Raw genomic sequence first — 11114 nt, forward strand, 5'->3', positions numbered from 1 at the left:
TGTTAGATTAGTTGATTTATGGTTCGTAAAATAATCAACAGGTTGAGACAATTAGAAGAAAGAAAAAAAAATAAATGGAGAAAAAGTAATTGAATAAACATTAAGTCAATGAACAATCAACTGATTGTTTCCAATTGAATATTAATTGAGTTGAGAAAAATTTTTCTTCATTCCCAAGAGACTCTCAAGGTTATCAAGGTGTTTCAATCCTTTTTTTACATCTCGAAATTGAGTTCAAAGAGAAAGAGAAATGATGATAAAGATGATGATGGTGATGATGGTGATGAAGAAGAAGAAAAAAATGAGGATGATCTGGAAGAAAGAGAGAAAAAGAAAGAGAGATAAGAAAATTAGAAAGAGAAGAGAGAAAAAAAACTCTAATAAAGATGAAGAAAAAAGTGGATAATAAAGCAACAAGAAGTTCGGACCACCCTAAATGGCCGGCGGAGGCACCCTAACCCTCGCCTTCTCTTCATCTTCTTCTTATGCCACCCACAGACAGACAATCTTTATTATCCTCTCTCCATCTTCTTCTTCATCATCTTCTCTCTCTCTCTCAATCTCTATCATCTTCTTCTTCTTCATCTTCATCTTCTTGTTGTTGTTTATAGGAGATGAAGGAAAAGGTTGATATAGAGATAACGTGAAGAAAAGGTGAAGAAAAGAAAGAGAAGATAAAGGAAATAGAAGGAAAGAGAGATGAGAGAGAGAGAGAGAGAGAGAGAGAGAGAAAGAGATGATGATGATGATAAGGAAGATGATAAGCGCCACCAGCCGATTCAGGGAATAAGCAAGAAGTGGTTTTAGTTTCTCTCTTGACGTTCATCTAAACGCTTATTTCATTTTTCCTCCGTTCTCATAATTTTGTTTGGTTTTTTATTCTTTCCAATTGATATTCTAGTTCTCGGATTATCATCATGGATAAAACTGATTAATTGAACAATTAATCTCTTGTTGTTAATTATCTTGTTGTTACTATTTTGTTTTCGATACAATTTATTTTCTCTCTCTCTCTCTCTCTCTCTCTCTTAATATTTTCTGTTGTTAACTTTTTTTTTCTCCCGAAATCTTATCATCATCATGTCTCTTACATCAGAACAAATTAATTCAACTTTGATGCCTTTTCGTTGTGAATATTGTCAACGGACATTTAAACACAAACGAAGTCGTGATCGTCATATTAAAATTCATACAGGTAAGTTGATTGTTATAATCCGATTAAGCGATTCAATTGATTGTTGATTGTCTCTCTATTTTTTTGTCTTGAATTGTCCAACAAAATTCTAGGTGATCGTCGATATAAATGTAATAATTGTGATTCCGCTTTCTCTCGAAGTGATCATCTTAAAATTCACATGAAAACTCATGATCACATGAAACCTCACCAATGTACAACTTGTAATCGAGGCTATTCAACGGCCGCCGCTTTAACTTCCCACAAACAGAATTGTAAACGATTACAAAATGGATTAACAGTTAACGGATCAACAAGGATTAGACCAATTCTAACACCATCAAGTATTATGTCAACAGAATCAACTAATTTAGATATGAAAAAACCTTTAATTGGGATGAACAACAATCACAATCTATTAAACGAGAAAACTATCCACCGATCATTAAAATCACCATCAACAACAATTGACCAACGAGTCGATACATTTAAAAAGAGCCTCGAACATCAAAAACTAAAGACAAAGGTAATTCACTTATTTACTTTGTAAGACAATAAAACAAAACATAAATGACCTTTAAAACTGACCAACAGGTAAATTAGAGATTAAAGTTTATCTGTTAATCGGTTTAACATTAATCCTCCTAATCTATTAATACAAGAAACAACAAAAATCTATCAAATAGCAAATCAAATACAAGAATATTAATACATTTTAACTCTCGATATTTTATCAAGAATTTACATATTTACTCAATGTATCGTTTTCTATTTACAGATAACTGACCAGGTCAATGGAAGGTCAGATAATTTTGATACAAAAAGTTTAATTAATCAACAACAACAACAACAAGTTACTTGTGGTCTTTGTGGTAATAAATGTGCATCACTTGATATTCATATTCGTGAATCTCATTTGCATCAATTACTATTCGCTGGGCTATTACAGAACTCAATCTATTCAGCTTCGGCATTTGCTAATTGGCAACAATTAACAACACTACCACCCCCACCACCGAACCCTGGGCTTGTCGCTGCGGCTGCAGCAGCAGCAGCGGCGGTTGCTGCCTCATCATCATCATCTTCCTCTTCCTCAACATCCTCATCACCCACCATTCGTAATAATAATGGTTCCAAGTGTAAGGATGATAAGCAAACTCTTAATTTGTCCAATGGAAAATGTAAATCACCATCTCCCCAAGGAGGTTCACCTAAACGTCCCAAGTTGATGTCACCATTGATGAACCTTTCACCCTCCTCATCTTCATCATCTTCATCTCCTCATCATCATCAGCAACATCCAACATCTACTTCAACAAATGGACCTTTAATGATCAACACATCAGCATCTTCATCTCCATCATTTAATTCAACAAATCTTCCGTTCTTTTGTAATCAATGTTCACCTTCATCATCTTTCCCTGATTTTGAATCATTTCGAGTTCATTTAAAGTCTCATTTGGCTGCTGGTCTAATTCATTCATCTGGTTCACTTGTTACTTCTCATCCTCATCCACCTACTCTTCCACCTTTACCATTACCCTTACCACCACCTCAACATCATCATCAACACCATCACCATCATGGTAATTCACCTATTGAAAGATCATCATCAACATCTTCCTCATCATCTTCATCTACTTTACCTTGTCCTTATTGTGAATCAATAATTACAAGTGAATCACTTGAATCTCATATAATCAATTCACATTTAGGATCAATGGTTTCATCGTTTTCCTGTGAATCTTGTAAAAAGATATTCACCAAATCAGATGATCTAACCAAACACCTAATCGATTATCATTCCCATCACTTGTACCAATGTTCAATTTGTCGTGAAATGTTTGACACTGACGTTTCCTTGCAAGTCCATTTCCAAGTGAAACACTCGAACCAGTGCAAAGTATTCAAATGCTCAATTTGTAATCAACTTTGGTCCAATCAAGAAGATTTCAAAGTCCATCTTAAAGTGTCGCACTTTTCACCAAATACTAATGGTAATCTAGTCTCATCGCCGTATCATTCCCACTCTCACTCTCACACTCATTCTCACCCTCATTCTCATTCTCATAATCACCACACTCGCACCCTAATCAACATCACCATCTAAACCACAACCACAACCTTAACCATAATCACTATTCAAGTGCCTTCAATAACCTTAATCATCATTTGCCCTCTTCGTTAGTTTCCTCCACCAGTAATCTTGTTAATCCTTTCTCAATGTTTACTCCTAAATGTCAATATTTTAAATGTTCATATTGTCCTGATGAATTTCACATTGAGTATCTTCTTGAGAAACACATTCAAACAGTTCACCTCGAACCTCAATAACAATAACACGAAAATTAATCACAAGGATAAAAGTGTATCACAACCAATGAGAATGATAATCATAATGATACAAGTTCGAGATCACCAAGTCCAAAAAGGAATCAATTATCTCCCGTTATCTCTGAACAATTAACGGTAAATTGTAAACCATCGAAAACATTAAAACGGAAATCAAGTGAAATCGATATTGATATTGAGACAACTAATGATGATTCCAATCATAATGATGATCAGGAAGATGATGAAGATACTGATGAGATCTCTGTGAATATCAGTAACGATCAAGGTGATTGTGATGATAACTCAAGTCAAAGGGAAAGTCCAACGACAACAATATCTTAAATTAACTAATCTTAATTGTAATAAAATTGTAATCAACAAAATCTTATCCTAAATAATAATATATATAAATTAAACATTTCATGTTCAATTAAATTGTCTCCAAGTCCAATATCACAAATGAATGATAAACAATCAGAAAGATTGTCAACAAACGAGAAATTAATAGTTACGATAAATTGTTACGATAATTAAAAATGAAATTAGATTAATATTAATACCATAACAATGAAAATAAACAAATTATCGGATTAACGACAAAAATGAGGCCACTTTTTGTTTGGGATAAAATCAACACTCTACTTGATGGTCAGTGATGATTTCGGACATGCAATGTTTTTTTTAGTAACAGTAACAGTGGTCAACATTGTGATGGTCATTAAAACGATGAAATAATTTCAAGTCAGAACTTTTTTAATCACTATCAAAGTCGTTATCATAATAATGATAATAATAATAATAGTAATAATCATCTTCCGTCTTCACCAACCATTGTAACTTTCATTCATTAATTGAATCAAGACTTGAAAGTTAAATGGTTTCACCTAGAAAATGAAAAAAAAAATGAATGAATCAAGTTAATAATAATGACCATCGTACTTGTGGTCATCTCATCTGATAAAAGTTAATTAATGGTTTTTAATTCACCATCTTAACAATCTAATTTTGTATTCATATTTGATGGTAGGGTAACACGCGTTTCTCCTTGATTAGTGTCTCTATTTAATCATCATCATCAGGATTAGAGGGAGAGAGAGAGAAACAAAATTAAATATATTTAATATATTCTGAGCTGAGTTAATTGTTAACAACAACAAAAGTGCGTGTTTCCAAAACTATATCATGATGATAATGATGATCAAGATGAAGATGAAGATGAAGATACAGTATATCTAGTTGGAAACACGCATTGGTATTAATTTGGATTGTGTGACCGAGCAACAAGAAGATGAGACCAAGTCCGTGATGGACAATTTACCACCACCACCACCACCACCACCATCACCGCGAATTAAAATTAATTTAAATTAACTCTCCAAAATGATGAATTCAATTAACTTGACAACAAACATTAATTCATTCACAGCATCTCTTCATTCATGTTACGCCATTTCTATTACGAAAAAAAAAACTTTTTTTTTTCTCACTTAACTTTTTCTTTCTTCTTAATATTATTTTCATCTCTTCTTTCCTTTTTTGCCCTCAGGCAATCATCTTATATATTTATAATATATAAGATAATGAAAACCATGTTCTTGTGGGCTAGACAGTCACCAATCATGATAATCATGTTAACTGTCATGATTATTATTATGGTACGTGCAACAAGGTGAGTCGATATGAACGCTTCTCAATTATATGAAAAGGGTTCGCGATTATATGTTAATAATAATAACGGAAGCTTGAGGTCAAAAGGGACGAGTTGACATACGAGGAAATTATTTTAATCATGATTATCATTAAATTAACATACAAAATATGAATGGACCCGTGAGCCGTTAATTTGTTTGGTGTGGGGTCTTTGAATGGTGCCAACGTTACAATCTTAATCACTTACAGAAAACAAGTTACAATTTAATTGACACCAAGCTTTGGTTAACAGTTTTTTGTCAGTATTTTAATTAGTTACAATCATTGAGAGATGATAATTAATAAGGTTTAGATTGTTGTTGTTGTTAGGAAAAGGAAATGAAGGAATTAACTATTATGCCAAGGTAATTAAATGTAATTTAAGTTTGGGTGTCATTGGTGAAATTAGTGTTACTTTAATCTTTGTAGATTCGTAACAATTTAATTGTTATTAATGAGAAATAAAAAACTTTTTTTCCCTATGAAAGTGTTTTAAAAGTTTTCACTCGTTCTGATGCTCAGTTCTCATGCAATTGGATATAATTAACTTTAGATTTTTCTTGTTTATATATTAATGATATTCATTGGTGCATGATTAATGAATTAGTTTCATTGTTGATATTTAATCAGAAAAAGTTATTGGCTTGATTTGTTTTAATTTCAATAATTAGGTAATAGTAATTAAAAGTTTCACTCATTGTAATTAATGAAGTGTTGTGGGTATTTTAATAAAAGCTAATGAACAATAAGAGTAATTAAATGTATATTGATTTGTGTTAATTTAATAGTTAATAGAATTAATTTCAATAGTTATTATTATTCGTGTCATATAATAACAATTAGTTAATTTGTTTCATTTAAGCTTTTGATGAAATTAATTTACTCGATGATAAATTGATGGAAAAGGCTGAAAATTAGTTTCTCATTCTTTGGTAAATTGTTAAATTATTAATCACTCTTGAAAATTTAATGCTATCATGTCTAGTTAATTGTGCTAATTTTTTAGTGTAAATGTATTAATTTAATCAAAATTTTGTTAAACAAAATTTGTTTACGAAAATTTGACATTTGAAAATCGCGCCTTCGAAATTAACGAGATAAAATTTACTGACATTTACTGCCACCTGTTGGTGGATAATTAGAGCAGATGAACTTTTTTTCAATCTGATAAACAATCAAATCAAATTTCAATTTAATTGTTGATGCGTTAATTATGAATCGTAATTTACAACTTTCTATTAACATGATGCTAGTATTTCTCAAGGTATGTGCACATCGTGATCTATTGATGTTGTTATCTAATATCGGGGATACCTCCTTTATTTTGATTGTTTTACCAGATTTCAAATGACAAAGCCTAATGTTAATTGTTGATTATTTTTGTAGGATGAAGGAGATGACAATTTACTTGGAAAAATGAATTAATACTCTGTGCGATATGGTTTCAAACGATTGGTTTGGTGAATTGGTGGTGCAAGAGCAATTTGTTTTCATTTATTCGTATCAATCTAATGTCAAGTTGATCATCTTTGATTAACTTTTCATATTCACTGTGGCAAAAATGTGTACGTCCAAAGGAAATGAAAACAACAATTCCAAGAAAATGGAGATATTTATAGATTATTCATCGGTGCAACGGTAGCTACTTCAATCGATGATTAACAATCATTACGAACCTCAATTATCTCTGAAAAATTGATATGATATTTAATTATCTTGATCAATTTAGCTACGTTCGTTTGAACCTGATTGATTAATGATCTTAACTCATGGAATTGTATGAATGAAGGTTCACTCATTTGTTGACTCGAATTTTCCTGAAAATCTTGGCCATTTCTTATTCTTACCGAGAGATTTTTATCATCAAACCAAAGAAAATCAATGCAAACTTTTGATTGCATTCAGTTTGTGAATCCGCAATCGAATTCACGTTAATTTTCTGAGCCAAGTCGACTTCGAAGATGAAAAATTCTCACGAGATTGCGGCGAATTTGTCCCCAATTGTACAGAATTTGCGCTTCTCTCAAATTTCTTTCTTTTCTTTCTTACCTCTCTCTCTTTCTTCAATTTTATCTCTTTTTATTTTCTCTCTCTTTCTGTCTCTGTCTCTCTTTCACTTTCTTGGAGATTCCTCGTGCCAATCGCATCATGCACGCGCTTAGATGTTACTGTTTTGTGTTATGATTAGTTAATGTCCATTTTTATTGGTTTATAAATGAAAAGTAATCAAAATGTAAATCTCATTATCAACATAAAGCTACAATTAAAGTACAAGTTAACCGAATGCAATTAGTGTGATGAAACTGATTCAATGGTAAAATCCATTTTATTAGACGTAACTGAGCCACGAAGATATTATATTGAGAAGGTGATGATTAGAACTTTCTGTTAACTTTAAGATTTTCATTTTTCGTCTCGAATCACCAACTAGAAATTGATTGTGGAAGGAATTGATTTGTTTCTTCAAATTATTTCAGTTCCATTTGTTGGATTTTCTTGTTTGCACTTATTAATCTTTCTCTCTTTCTCTCTATTAATTTTAGTCGATAGAATTCAAATTGGGACAAGATTGTTCTTCCTGTTCTTCCTGTTCATTTTTCCAGCCAAGACTGAGGAGTCGCTTTAATACTGAACTGTCGAAGTGTAGAGTCCAATGTCGAAGCATTTCCAGAGGCATAAGCAGTAAAGGCATTGTGGAATAGAATTAGTTGCTTGTGCATCACTTTCGCCTTATTTTCGTCCAAGAATTTAAGCTTAATGATAACATCTTGTCGTAGTCTTTCATATTTAGCTCGAGCAGCGATTAGATTCTCGGTGCTGGCTGCAGCCGCAGCTTGAGCTGGTAGCAAGTTTGCCACGCTATTACGTTCAGCATCATACTCTAATCTTGCTTGTTCAAATTGTCTTATCGTAACTATGGTATCGTCAATGGTTTTATTGACTAAAGTTGATAAATTGGAGCAGAAAAATCGAAGAGCCAAAATCAATTTTTCACCATTTTTGGAAACCAAACGTAACATTTCAGCATTTTGTCGGAAATCAGCTGAAAGATTTAAACTGCTCGGTGAATTATTAACATCTTCTCCATTTCCATCACCACCTCCAACTGAACTTCCACCGCCACTTACATTTGATGTAACACTCGATGACGATGAAGATATTTTAGTGTCTACTTTCGGCTCTTTTAATGAGAGATCACTAAGCGATTCATAAAGTAGAATCTGTTGTTGGACTAGAGATGAATACATCGATGACATATCTCGAGCGATCCTCAAGATGTGGGAATATTTTTTCTGGGTCTCTCTTAATTTATCAATTTCACTTTCTAATCCAGTATCAATTGTCCGTTGAACTTTTCCTAATTTCTCATTAACCAATTGTTTAGTACATTTAAATGTTGTTATCGACCATTCCTTGATTGCTTCTGAAAATGAGAAAAGGTAAAAATCAAACCATTAGAAACATTAAACTTTACTTAATTTAGGTGTTGCCACTTAAATGGTATCTTATAGGAAGGTGTAAACAAAGAAACATTTCCAAGTGACAATCAATACAATTTATCAATATAGTGATATGAATAGAAGGGTTGAAATGAACACAATTAATTGGATAGAAAATGGTTAATGTGTAAAATGAATGAAAATCCGGAGAAATATAATAAGAAACTATAAATGATTTTGTCAATAGGAAACTTGGGTTATCCTTATTACCTATTGGTGTACTTTTGGGTGTTGATCCAAGTGGATAATTGGATGAAATTGATGGATTAGTTTCACTGTCAATGCCATTTTTAGTTGAATAAGATGAGGTTGTTGAAGGTAAACCAGGAGGGCCAAAGGGCGAGGACACAGGTAATGTCGCTGGACGAGAGGAAATGTTATTATCTTTGCTGGTGACAACAACATCGGTTGCATTGTTTGTCTCTTCAATTGAGATCTCGGTCATTTCGGGACTTGAAGGGATGGAATAGTGAAGTGGATTAACTGTACCAAAATTGGATGACATTTCCAACAATTTAAATCTATTAGAAATAAAAGAAGATTATGAAAACAAAAAGAGACAAACAAATGACCAAATTAAAAGCGTCCAAATGTCAAAATGGTTTGTTGTTATTTCTGCTTGAATCATAATCCACACACATGCTTGGTTGATTTTCCTTCATCATTTCAATGGATCGGTAGAAAGTGAGGGATCTTTAAATTGTATCGAATTAAGAATTAAATTGTTGTCTTTTTCATTCATTTTTCGTAATTTTGTCCAATGTCCATTGAGCAATTTATTCGTGGCGTGATCAATATGATTCCCGTCCATGGGGTGAGAAGACAATTGGAAATTTTGTCATTCGATCCAAATTCAAACGGTTCATTTGAAGTATTTTAATCAATTGGTGTTTTTTTTTAGGTTAATTTATTTACTCGAATTAATTTAATTTTAAGTTTATTATATTTGATTGATTTTCTTTAATCAGTGTCATATATATATGAATTAAGGTCCAAATATGAAAAAAGTTACTCAAAAGTGAATAGAGATATTTAGTAAATTGTTATTGTAAGTAGTTACTACTGTTATTTGGTGATTAATTGTTACGAATCTCAATTATCTCTGAAAAAATTGATATGATATTTAATTATCTTGATCAATTTAGTTACGTTCGTTTGAACCTGATTGATTAATGATCTTAACTTATGGAATTGTATGAATGAAGATTCACTCATTTGTTGACTCGAATTTTCCTGAAAATTTTGGTCATTTCTTATTCTTATCGAGCGATTTTTTTGGCCTCAATCATCAAGCAATGGAAAATTGTGATTGTGATTAAATTTGTGGACAATCAATTGATTTCAATGAATTTAAATTAATCAATACGATTCCATCCATGGGGTAAAAATAATGAATCAGAATTTTTTTCCCAGAGCATTGACTTAACTTTCTGAAAATTATCACCAATCAAGATCAGTTGATCAATAGACAATAACTGACAATTTCTTCAATGAACAAGATAATTAAATCAATTCACCATTGTCTCAATTGTATCGTGATTGTTTCTAAATTGCTAATTAAATCAGTCTCCTTTTTCAATTCCAACCAACTTATCAAAAAGTAAATCAATCAAAATTGAATCACAATATATTCATTAATCAATTACCAACATAAAACACAACTAATCGAAAGAAATTAAAAACTACCAATACCAAACAACAACAAAATTAACAAATCTAATTGTTCATAATTTACAACAATCATGTTAATCAATTAAAAGTAAAATTATCTTCAAGTAATTTGATCAACAAGAGAGAGAGAAACTCAACCAACGATAAGATTTGAAGTGTTAATTGACAAATTAATCGATGAAACATTAATTCAATTCGCTAATAATTACAATTCCAAACTAATTTAGTTAATTGATTATCAAACAAAAAAGTAATCAAATTGTTAAGGTAAACATTTCAAAGAAAACAACGAAACCAAATTTAAGCTCCGCCTTCCGATCAGCTGGTGATCCTTTTGACTCAATGGTTCCTTTAAGTTTTCATTTGTGTCTCATTTTATCCTTATCATTAAAACCTTGAGGTTTCAATTAATTTTTATCTAATAATTGATTAATACAACTAATTAGTAAATTGTATTCTTTGTGAATTAACTGTGATCCAGTAAAGATACAAAGAAAAAGAGAGAGAGAGAGAGAGAGAGTTTCCTTTTTGTTGTTGCTTCTTTTACCTGAAAGTGTGTTTGAGAGAGAGAGAGAGATGAATATTAGAAAACCTTTTATTGGGTTGGTTGATATTGGAAAAAGTAAACTGATCAATCAACTAGTAATTTAACACTAATTAAACTTTTAATCAATTTTGTTGGAAAATTTTGTTAATTCTGTTCTTACCTATTGTGTTTACTCTCTCTCTTTCTGGTGACCAAAAAT

General features: G+C 31.6%; 2 protein-coding genes and 1 long non-coding RNA gene across 3 annotated transcripts; 2 read left to right on the top strand and 1 right to left on the bottom strand.

Annotated features, from left to right (window-relative positions):
- Positions 1–1007: 1007 nt before the first annotated feature.
- Positions 1008–3487, top strand: LOC128396714 (zinc finger protein 423 homolog). The gene is made up of 3 exons (XM_053357323.1): positions 1008–1195; positions 1288–1700; positions 1953–3487. Exons 1-3 carry the CDS (start codon positions 1081–1083, stop codon positions 3282–3284), a joined length of 1860 nt encoding a protein of 619 aa, XP_053213298.1. The 5' UTR covers positions 1008–1080; the 3' UTR covers positions 3285–3487.
- A 2851-nt stretch (positions 3488–6338) lies between these two features.
- On the top strand, positions 6339–7481 carry LOC128396717 (uncharacterized). Its single transcript, XR_008326844.1, has 2 exons — positions 6339–6461; positions 6584–7481. It is a non-coding gene; the product is annotated as an uncharacterized LOC128396717 (long non-coding RNA).
- Positions 7482–7504: 23 nt separating this feature from the next.
- Positions 7505–9325, bottom strand: LOC128396716 (arfaptin-2-like). Its single transcript, XM_053357324.1, has 2 exons — positions 8908–9325; positions 7505–8621 (listed from the first exon to the last, which is right to left on the bottom strand). The coding sequence occupies exons 1-2, from the start codon at positions 9200–9202 to the stop codon at positions 7789–7791; spliced, it is 1128 nt and encodes a 375-aa protein (XP_053213299.1). The 5' UTR covers positions 9203–9325; the 3' UTR covers positions 7505–7788.
- Between the last annotated feature and the right edge of the window lie 1789 nt (positions 9326–11114).

The sequence above is a fragment of the Panonychus citri genome, unplaced genomic scaffold (assembly GCF_014898815.1).
Source record: "Panonychus citri isolate SS breed McGregor unplaced genomic scaffold, ASM1489881v1 Contig00026, whole genome shotgun sequence".
In the NCBI taxonomy this organism is placed as follows: Eukaryota; Metazoa; Arthropoda; class Arachnida; order Trombidiformes; family Tetranychidae; genus Panonychus; species Panonychus citri.

Coding starts and splice junctions, on each gene's coding strand:
- LOC128396716 (XM_053357324.1), bottom strand. CDS start 9,202: ATGTCATCCAATTTTGGTACAGTTAATCCACTTCACTATTCCATCCCT. Junction 8,622..8,907: donor ACCCAAAAGTACACCAATAG/GTAATAAGGATA, acceptor TCTCATTTTCAG/AAGCAATCAAGGAATGGTCG.
- LOC128396714 (XM_053357323.1), top strand. CDS start 1,081: ATGTCTCTTACATCAGAACAAATTAATTCAACTTTGATGCCTTTTCGT. Junction 1,196..1,287: donor TCATATTAAAATTCATACAG/GTAAGTTGATTG, acceptor ACAAAATTCTAG/GTGATCGTCGATATAAATGT. Junction 1,701..1,952: donor ATCAAAAACTAAAGACAAAG/GTAATTCACTTA, acceptor TTCTATTTACAG/ATAACTGACCAGGTCAATGG.